The sequence below is a fragment of the Alligator sinensis genome, unplaced genomic scaffold (assembly GCF_000455745.1).
Source record: "Alligator sinensis unplaced genomic scaffold, ASM45574v1 scaffold125_1, whole genome shotgun sequence".
Classification (NCBI taxonomy): Eukaryota; Metazoa; Chordata; order Crocodylia; family Alligatoridae; genus Alligator; species Alligator sinensis.
In genome coordinates this window covers 2,896,963-2,907,076 of record NW_005841893.1, presented here as the reverse complement: position 1 = coordinate 2,907,076, position 10,114 = coordinate 2,896,963, and the positions used below count along the sequence as shown (strand labels likewise).

Genomic DNA, 10,114 nt, shown 5'->3' with positions numbered 1-10,114 from the left:
TCCAGGTCACATGACTCTTCCAGATTGCCAGTACCCGACTCCTGGAATCAGATTTCAGCTGCAGGGAACTGCTCCCAGCCATGTGTACAGAGTCTTAAGAAGAAAGAAATGACTTCCTGGGATTTTCATCCAAGAAAATAGGAATTCCTTAGCAGCTTTGGACCTTTCTCTGGATTTTTGTGTTTTCCTAAACTGTAAAGCTTTCATGCATAGACTCTTAGTAGCCTTCAGTATTCTGTTTAATACTTTCATCCCATCTTCATCAGTTCTTCCAGACACTTCCTGAAAGAATGGGGGCAGGAGCATTAGCCATCTGTGTGAGTACAGACTCTCTGTTGTGTGCTGTGATTACTCTGAGTGTGCATAAGGAGGCCTCTGCCGTCCACTAGTTTATTAAAACCGTATAAACTTGGTAGTGCATGAATATGTAGGGGGAAGTGTTAGATAAGATCAGCATTTGGGGTTGGCTGACTTCTAACTTCAGCTTAAAAAACTAAACTAGCCAATCAGTATGGATCTGTTTAAAATGTCATGTTAATGATTTGTCAAAAATGTGCGTCTGTACCAAGGAGTGGCTACTAATGTCATTCAGGGACAAGTGAATATTTTCTAAGTTATCTCTCTTGGTACTGCTCTAGACTAAAATATAGACTTATTTTTATACTGTTTTCTGTTAAATATTTAACAGCAGGGTTGTTACAGTAGGGAATTCAGTGCAGGTATAAAACAGAGAGGGTTTGGTTGGTTCATTAAACTAAAATGTACAATTGGCATTTCTTTCTTTTCTGGGGAGGGGGTCTTTTGAGCCTACCACTTTCCTTCTGCTTTTTGATGTGGAAACAGCTTACAAGAATAACTTTGTCTAGCAATGGTGGAATTGGTTGGCAACCCTTTTAGCCACAGACTGACTGTGACATGGAGTTTGTAATTATGATTTTTAGATAAATTAGAAAACCACCGCTCTGAAAGTGTGACTTCTAAAAATGCACACTCCTGTTTGTTTGGTGTTGTTGAAATTTAGAATATTATTAAGCAAAAAAAAATGGTTAAGTAACCATTCACTTACCTCTGTATGAAACAGCAACTGCTCACAGGAAACAATAATTGAAGTATAGCAATTATAATAAGATTTTGATTAATGGTTTTCCCCAGTTGAGCATAGATAGGTTTAAACCGGTTCCTTAAAAATTGCTTTAGCAAATGGCTTCATGCTGATAACTTAACATTGTTTTTCTTTGTTACAGGCAAGATATCTTTTTATAGTTCACATATTGTTTATAAATCTTTGTTTAAAGCCAAAGTATCTTCTGTAATTCCAAGCCCAATTTATAACATTGTATTCCTCTAGCCTCTGCTGAAGGCCAGGAATAGGAGATCAGGGTGTCTGTCTGGCTCTTTAACTGACTGACACAACGAAGGTGAACAAGTGGCTTCCACTCTCTGTGCCTCAGTTTCCCCACTGTAAAATCAAGCCAGGATCCTGTTTTTCAGTCTTCCAGTGCCTTTGTAAACCTAAGCACACACTGGGTGTTTCAGCATGCTAAGCACATGCTGGTCTTCTAGGAAAGTATGTTGAGAGTCTCTATAGGAAGAGGCAAAATAATATATATTTTTTTTATTCTTAGTTTGACTCATTTAACCTAATATCTATCTATCTACCTATCTATCTATCTAGCTATCTATTGGTATAATACCTTGATATTATACTGTATGATATTACATATTAGTATAAGGTGATGGCAATATATATCTAATGCTAAAATAAATTACTATGTTTTTAATTATAGCCAATATTATTTAATACTCCTAAATAATACATGAAGAAATAAATGCTCTAGCTCACTTGACCTAACTTTTGCTTTCATGCACAGCCTTCCAAAGTGAAAATTATTTATATTATTCACATAACCCTAATGAAATGTATTTTTAAAGTCATATTAGTAACAGTCAGTGGAAGGCAGAGTTTGAACACTGACAGTACTTACTAATTATTTATCATATGTTTATACTATTTTTAATTATCTGGTCTATTGTCATGGCTGAAATTCTATGTTAAAGTTTTTGACTGCCTTAGCTACAAAGGTAATATCCAACAAATGTGGCATATAAAAGTCATTTACATACAAGGTAGCATGAAAATATCTACTTCTGCTGTCAAATAGCTCATTAAAAGACATCTTTTCCCTCAAAGATGCTGTTTTTATCAGAAAGGATGCAGCAGTCTGGGTAAAATGAACTGCATTTTTTTATCTGTCACCCAGAACAAGGATAGTCAGGCTCAATAGACAAAATGTGTGCAGCTTTCAAGTTAGGTAGTTAATTGAGTTGAAATGGCATGTTTCATGTGGAGAGAGAGAAATTTTAAAAGAAATGCTACTATTTTAAAACCAAAAGAAAAAATACAAATACAATGAAATAACTGTGTCCCTGTGTGTTTTCACCCACAAAATACAAGCAAAAATCTCTGCCAGAAGGACTATTGCAGCTTAGAGCAAGTATTTTTTTACCTGCTTATTAGCAATATGTTCCAGCTGTCAAGTGAAATGGTTTTGGTGAACATTATCCTGCTCAGCCATAATAATGAAACCATGCTATTGTGAACTTCCACACACACACATATGTGACATTTGGTGGGGTAATATACTTCTCTGTCTTCTCTTAGCAACTCTTCTTATACGTGTAGCTCTTCAGTTCCACACAGCCATGCTCTGATTTAGATTTATACCCTGAGGAATACATAATTTATTGTGGTATATTGCATTAGGATTTACTGTTCCTTGCTTGAAATGTTTAAAGTCAGAACTGGATGTTTTTTCCCAAAGACAAAAGTTATGGACTTTGACCCAATTATGAGCTTATTGGGTAAAGTTCTTTTTTCAGTAACAGGCCCTTCTGGCCTTAAAAATTAAGAGTCCATGTTGATAGTTTATTGTGTAGGTACTGTACACAGTCATTTATGAGTCCCGCCCATTAGTTACTGTAGCAATGGGGTTTGAATACAGACTGTGGTGTGTCTGTCCATGCTCTCTCTTAGCTACAGATAAGTTATGGTTTGGGGCCCTTCCTCCTCCTTTTCCCACTTTTTGCTATTGAGCTTTTCTCCACTCAGTTCCAAGGAACTGCTTCATAGAGATTTTGCTAAGGATTAGTTATTCAAACAAACCCACACACTGCAGACTCTTCTATCTCAAAACATACAAGCTCAGGTTTTTAATTGACATTCTCAAGCTGTAACCATGCAACCTCCTATAGTAAATGTGACCGACTGCTCTCTTTTCCTGTGCTCCTTTAAGCAAAGTAAGTCAGCAGTGAGGCTGAAAGAAGACATGAAAAAGATTGCAGCACTGCCACTGAACAAGCAGAGGGATGCTAGCTGCCAGAAGGTGTTTGGTGTGAGTCTCCAGGAACTTCAGCAGCAAGGACTTAGCAAGAATGGCATCCCAACTGTGGTGTGGAATCTAGTAGAATATTTGACCCAGCATGGTAAGCTGAAAGCCATCTTTTTCACTTAACAGTGCTGGTTGTGAATGTCTCTTCAAAGGGAGGGTCTTCGATTCGTCCCTAGTAGAGAAGCTAAACAAAGTTGTGGCCAACACCCCCCCACCCCGGTCCTTTCCCCACGCTGGCTTTTTGTTTGGCTGGCTTTGTGGCAGGCTGCAAAGGGCATTTACGTTCATAATTTGCTGCATTATGAAGTTGCATTTTTGATCATTTAAGATGTTGTTACCTCCAGCTTTGCATATTTGCTGTTTCTCAAATGTGTGTGTGTGTGTACACACACATATAATAGTGCAGGGGCAGATCAGCAGAGGGGTAGGGGACAGGCGTGCAGTGGTGTACTTGCTGTATCCAAAGTTTAAAACCAACTGTCTAGCAGTGGCAACAGCATTTCTAGTCAGGCAGTGCTGAGGGAACCAGTTTATTTTTAACTGGAGAAAATTATGTGTTGTTTTATATGTGATTATGCACCTCACCAACTGCACCCCGTTTTCAAAATTCTAGGTCCTCCTGTGTGCAGGGGTGTGAAAGGAATGGCCCCTGGGCTGTCATTTGGCCCACAAGGCTCCTGGAGGGAACATGAATTTGGGGGTCAGGGTGAAGGAGATAGGGCTGCTGAATTCCAGCGTACAGAGCCCCATTGAGGATGTACATTAGCAGCAGAGGGGTAAGCAACACATATGACTCAGGTTCAAGCACCTGCAGCAGTTATCACAGCTCGCCCTACTGCCCAAAGCAAGTACAGATCTGGCCCACAAGAGCGACAATGGTCTGGATCCAGTCCAGGGGGCCACAGGAGTGTGACACCACTGTAATAGTGCACCTATATTAACCTATAAGGTTCAGAGGAAGCTTTTTATGTTTATTAACTAACACTAGAAGGTAAGTCTCTAAATTCCCAGCCTTGCCACGCTTGTATTTAATACGTAGAATAGAATGGGATTCATTCTTTGTTGCTATTCATTCCTTTGCAGAGAGCTAGCATGGGGCCTCTACACCTTTGTTACACATACATGGTATATATTGGCCTGTACATTACACCATGACCATAAAAGAGGAATTTTCACTCTATGAATAGTGGCATTTGTTTTATTCTAGCAACAGGGTGGAACAATGTTCCTTTTAAGGTGCCTTTTCTAAGCTCTGTACTGCTCATTACAGGGCATGTCTACATACATAATTAATTTGAAGCAATAAACTCCAGAGCAGTTTAAGCCAGTGTAAACTACTCCCAGCCACAGCATCTACATGTGTGCCTGAGACAGAAGCAATATGAGCCAGGGTAGAGCAGTTAACACCAGGGCCAATCCAGCCTGGCTCTGCCTCAGGCTCCAGGTGGGCAGCAAAGGAGCTGACTGGAGCACAGCACAAGGATGCTGAAGTGAGGCGCTGTGTGGCTAGACAGCTGGCAGGAATCTGACCCCCTGTTGGCTGGACTGACCAGGTGTAATTTATACCCATGGTCAGCATCTACACATGTGTTTAATCACAGTTAATTACTCTGCAATCAGATAGTACTGTTCCCAATAGGGGTAGAGGGAACAGTACTATCTTATGGTGCTGTTAATTAGTTTACTGAGGCCTAATACCATCTCAAGTATAGAGGTTGACACTTTGGTCTGCAAATAATTAGTCTGCTCTACAGTAAAGTGCATGTGTAGATGCAGCCACATTACAGTACTTTACATTCTCTCCTGACATCTTGACAAAACAAGCATCCTTTCCAATCTGATCTCAAAAAAAAAAGTTCAAAGTGAACATGGATCAAGGTAGGATATAAATTGGAAGGCCAGTATGTATTCCTGAATACTTTCACCTAGGGGAACTCGTATTCCAGAAAGAGAATGTCTTGTTTGTTTAGTTTAATCCCCTTTTAGAGTGTCCAAGTGGTACAGCAGGAGAGCAAAGGTGAGGAGAACTGATGAAAGCAGTTTCTGCCAAATTTAAGGTTTAAGCAAAAAGCCCCAAACCCTGGTCTAGACCTTTATGACTGGAAAGACATGGTTCCAAATGTGAATCACAGCAGTGTTGTTGTAAGCTGGAACCAGTTCTGATAACCTTCATCATACTGAGGAGTATATTAAGATGTTGGGAACTAAGCAACTAATGGTTAAGGAGAAAACATCTTCAAGCTATTTTACTGGTGCATGGTTAATAGAGTATAAGCTGTGCATTGTGCATGCCTTAAGAAACCCCAATACCTCCTGCCAAATGTGGGCTGGATGGAGGAGGCAGGGCAGGTTCCTCTAGTCTGGTGGAACATTAAATGCTTTCTAAATGAAGGAGGTAGTGATGCTATAGCCATGATGGTCCAGGAAATAAGTGAGAGTCCAAGATTTTTGTCGGTGATATCTTTTATTGAACCAACTCTGTGCTTGGGATAGACTTTGATAAGCTTTCTAATGCAAATCATTCTTCTTCAGGTCTGAGCCTTAACTGTCAACATTTAGGACAGTGTGTGTTGTCCTAAATGAAGGAAGTTAAGACACCTTGCCAGACGATGCAGGTCACCTATGTCCAGCTCAGCTTTCTCAGACAGGCACTCAGTTCAACATGAGCCAGGAGAGGGATTCTGTCTGCATCTAAGTTCAGGTGTTTGCAGTGCCTGTTTCAGAGTCTGAGTTTCCAAATGGCTCTGAATCAGTAATTAGTCTCATGAAGAGGGCAGTGTAAGAGATATAATCCTCCCCCCACCCCACTGTCAAAGTGCAAACAAGATCCAAAAGATGTGCACATATCTGAAGAAAGCCTAGGACACTCTTGCTTTTCAAAGCAGACATGAGCTAACCTGGAAATCAGTTGGTTTTATTTTTTTGAGAGGATATCAAAGCGCATTTTGAGGACTAACTCTTGCACAACCTCAGATGTGAACTTGGTTAATTTGGTGATATGGCACAGTTCCCTCTGCATGAGAATAATTACCAATTCAGGGCCATCCTGAATTGCAGACTTTGAGTTGGCAGTTTTATGGCAAGGAGGCAAGGATGTTTGTTTGGGGCTTTTTACTCTGCTAAAGTTAGAACTTTCCTAGGATTTTTGCAAAATCTTAATTTGAGCCTCTCCCAGAAGTGACTTTTTTGGGGGAAATCAAATGGTGATAAAGGATGCATTATTGTGTGTAGAATATGTAACTTCCCCTGACTTCTAAGATAGCAATAGATTTTGATAAGCAGTGTTTCCCATTGCCCAGCAGATGTCAGAGTAACATTTTATATAGTGATATTGCTGTCTATAAGAGGTATGCGCTTCAAGTCAAACCTGGCTGTTTTATGATGTCTGTTTCTGTTACATGCTGCATTTTGTAACCCCTTTTTATTGTGCTACCACCAAAGGATAAGTAATTCTACAGAGATGGTGTACAAGACTGAAATTTGGTTGCTGATATCTTTATTACAGTATTCTGCTTTTCATTTTCATGGAGTTGCTCTTTTTCAGCATGTGAAATTGGGGGCGGATCCAGGACTTCCCACAGCAAAGTGCAGGAGCAGCAACTCACCCAGTAAGGGTGGTTGCATCCCTAGCTCCCTGCTTTCTTCCCCACCAATACAAGCGCACTGCCCTCAAGAGACTTAGGGGACTTTTTAAAGTCCCTAAAGCAGGTGAAAATCCCCACTCTCCTTCCTCCCTCCCCTGCTTGCCACTATTGCTGTTTCTGGAGCTGGGAGAGCACCAGAGCTGTTCCTACCCACCCCAGCCGGGCTGTGCTGAGGCTGGGCTCATTTGGGACTGGGGACAGTAGGAACAGCAGTGCAGGAGTGTACTTCCCACCTCCCTCCCATGCTCCCACCCATCCCCACTGCCACTTTCCCCAGCCCCAGCTGAGCCCAGCTCACATGCAGCCTGGCTGGGGAAGACAAACAAGCTGGTGCTTCCTCCAGAGGGAGGAAAACTACAGCAGCAGGTAGGGAAGAGGGAGAAAAGGTGAAGGGGATTTTTCACTTCCTTTAAATGCTTAAAAAAGACCTCAAGGGTTCCTTTGATGCGGTCCAATCCAAAAGCAGGGTGCAGGCCTACCACTGCATCCCTTCTGAATCTGCTCCTGTGTGAAATCTAGGCATGCACTGAAATGGAGTTGACTTTAAACATGATGCGATTCATCTGGATTCTTTTGTGGAATATGTGGAAGATTTCCTTCTCCCATAACTTTAGTTTGGGCTGTATAGCCTGCTATAAAAACTCCACAGCCCACCTGTGCCACAGCAACTGCCCAGCCCCACCTGCACCGCCCCAGGGCCCCACTCACCTGAGCAGCAGCAGCAGCAGCATGTCACCTCACCCACCCAACTCCAGCACACCCTGCAAGATGGAAGCTGTGGGGTAGGCCTGTCCCTGCCCCTTCCTTGGGACTTGCCTCAGCCCTCAGGGGGCTGAGGCAGCTCCTCCCCATGCTGGGCCAGGGTGAGCAGACCCCCCTAAAACCTGCTCGCGGCACCCTAGGGGGCCACGGACCCCCAGTTGAAAACCGCTGTTATAAGCCACATACAATACAAAAGTATGCATTGTATCCTTCGATTTTTTACTATAGTTAGTTACACAGAGTTTTGCTGTTCACAGTAGAGTTACTGCTGCAGTTAATTGTCTAATGTACAAAGGTTTCTCTTTTGTTTTTTGGTAAATGTCTTTAGTAGGACATTTAAGGGCCCAATTAAGAAGTGGCCATCTTTCTATAAGTAGTGGCTTTGATGGCAATAAGACCATTCTGTGAGCAGAGGTACTTGCTTAGATGCTTTCCACGTCAGCGTCTAATGGTGCAGCTACTGAAGCCTACAGAAGTAAGATTCCACCACTTGAGCTCAATCCTGAGTGCTGCTGCGTGGTCACGGGTTCCATCAAAGTCACTAAGATTCATGAGTACTTGAAAGAGTTCTAATAAGCCTCAAGATCTAGTCCTTAATGTTCATTATTAGGTCATCTAGTAAATTCACTAAGGTGTGTGTGATGTATACTGTGTGTTGGTCTCTTGCACCAAGGTGCCTCTGTCAGCAGTGTGTGTTATTTCAAAGCCAAGTGTTTGTTACTTGGTTTTTCTCATGTGCGATATATAATTGCAGGACTGACCCAGGAAGGTCTCTTCAGGGTAAATGGTAATGTGAAAACGGTGGAGCAGCTGCGTCTGAAATACGAGCATGGAGAAGATGTGGAGCTGGCTAAAGATGGGGATGTGTGCTCAGCAGCCAGTCTGCTGAAATTATTTCTGAGAGAATTGCCAGAGGGTGTCATCACCTCAGCCTTACATCCCCGACTCATTCAGCTTTACCAGGGTGAGTGAAAATCACCCCCTTAGTGTCCTTATATGTGTTTTCTTTTCTGAAGAACAAGAATTGCAGTCCCTACCTGTTCTGCACAGCCTTTCTTGTGTATATCATCCTGTCACTCTTGTGTTTCCCTTGCTGCCACTATTCCCTACCTGCTCCCCAAATGCTCTGAGAATCACAATTATGGCAATTTCAGTAGAAAGCATAGGTTTCTAAAAGAGCATCAATACATGTTTAGATGAAGAATGAGTTCTTCCATGAATAGTAAAACATTTCATGTTTGTGGCTTCTATAATCCTTTTATAATCTAGGCACTTCAGCCTGAACGGTCAAGTTTAAGTGTTCTCACAGACTGAATGACAGGCAATCAGAGAGAGATTTTTCAGAGCAAAGTTTTGCTGCTGCTCTGATAGTGCAGGCTTTTATAAAGTCATGCTGGTGGATTCTGGGAAAGGAAAGTTGATGCTGATCCCCAATTTGCTAATCAAAGTAATTATAATTTGGGGGTTCAGATATACCTTATCTCACGTTAACTATTAAGAAGTGATTCCATATCAAAATTATTCAGTTTAGAGATTAAAAACAAAAACTTTCCCATTTTTACTAACCTTTCCAGCTCAGCCTGGGAGATGATAGTCATGGCTTATACATCACCATCAATTCTAAATATTCTGAAGGTGGAAATTTCATTTAATCCTGTTTAATGATGTACAGGAGACCCTTGCCATTTGCGGGGGATACGTTCTAGAGTGTTACCAGATTTGCCCATCACTTTGGGGTGTGCTCATTTATTAGAGATACATTTCTAGGGTCTTGGTAATTCTATCAATGCGCTGCTTGTGTTGCTATATGGAGCTGTATATCTCCGTTCTGCAAGTCCTTACTCCCAATGGAGCTATCTTGCAGGACTCAGTTTCAATGGGGCTGGGTTCCTCCAGTCACCAAATCAGTCATACACACACAAACACACACAGATTAATGTGACATGCCTAACCCGGCCAGGTTGATCAGCATGGACAGGGTGACACTCTCATATGCCAAGAATCAATTCATCAGAGCAACAATAAACTGCAGTCAGACACAAGCACACAGGTAAACAGACTACCTCTGAATCTGGCTGGGTGTCCAGCTGACACCCTCATGGGCCAGCATTCAGTTCATAAGGGCACGTCTGAGTCAAACTGGGTCAATCAGCCTGTACAAGCTGATCCCTTTATGTGTTTCAAACTCGGCACGTCCCAATCTTTGGCCTCTTGATGAGCAGACCCCACAGTATTTTTGGGCTTCACCGGGATCTTTAGCTTGGGTAAAAGAAGCATTGCTGCAGAGCACGGGAGGAAAGAGAAGCAGAGAAGGAAAAA

At 42.0% G+C, this 10,114-nt stretch overlaps 1 protein-coding gene across 1 annotated transcript in view; it reads left to right on the top strand.

The window, feature by feature from the left end:
• The first annotated feature begins 236 nt into the window (after positions 1-236).
• LOC106721857 (protein FAM13A-like) overlaps positions 237-10,114 on the top strand; it is a 98,761-nt gene continuing 88,883 nt past the window's right edge. The window contains exons 1-3 of the mRNA XM_014517128.2: positions 237-317; positions 3,294-3,483; positions 8,550-8,759. Coding sequence (XP_014372614.2) covers positions 291-317; positions 3,294-3,483; positions 8,550-8,759 — 427 coding nt within the window. The 5' untranslated portion in view covers positions 237-290. The remainder of the gene's footprint in view (positions 318-3,293; positions 3,484-8,549; positions 8,760-10,114) is intronic.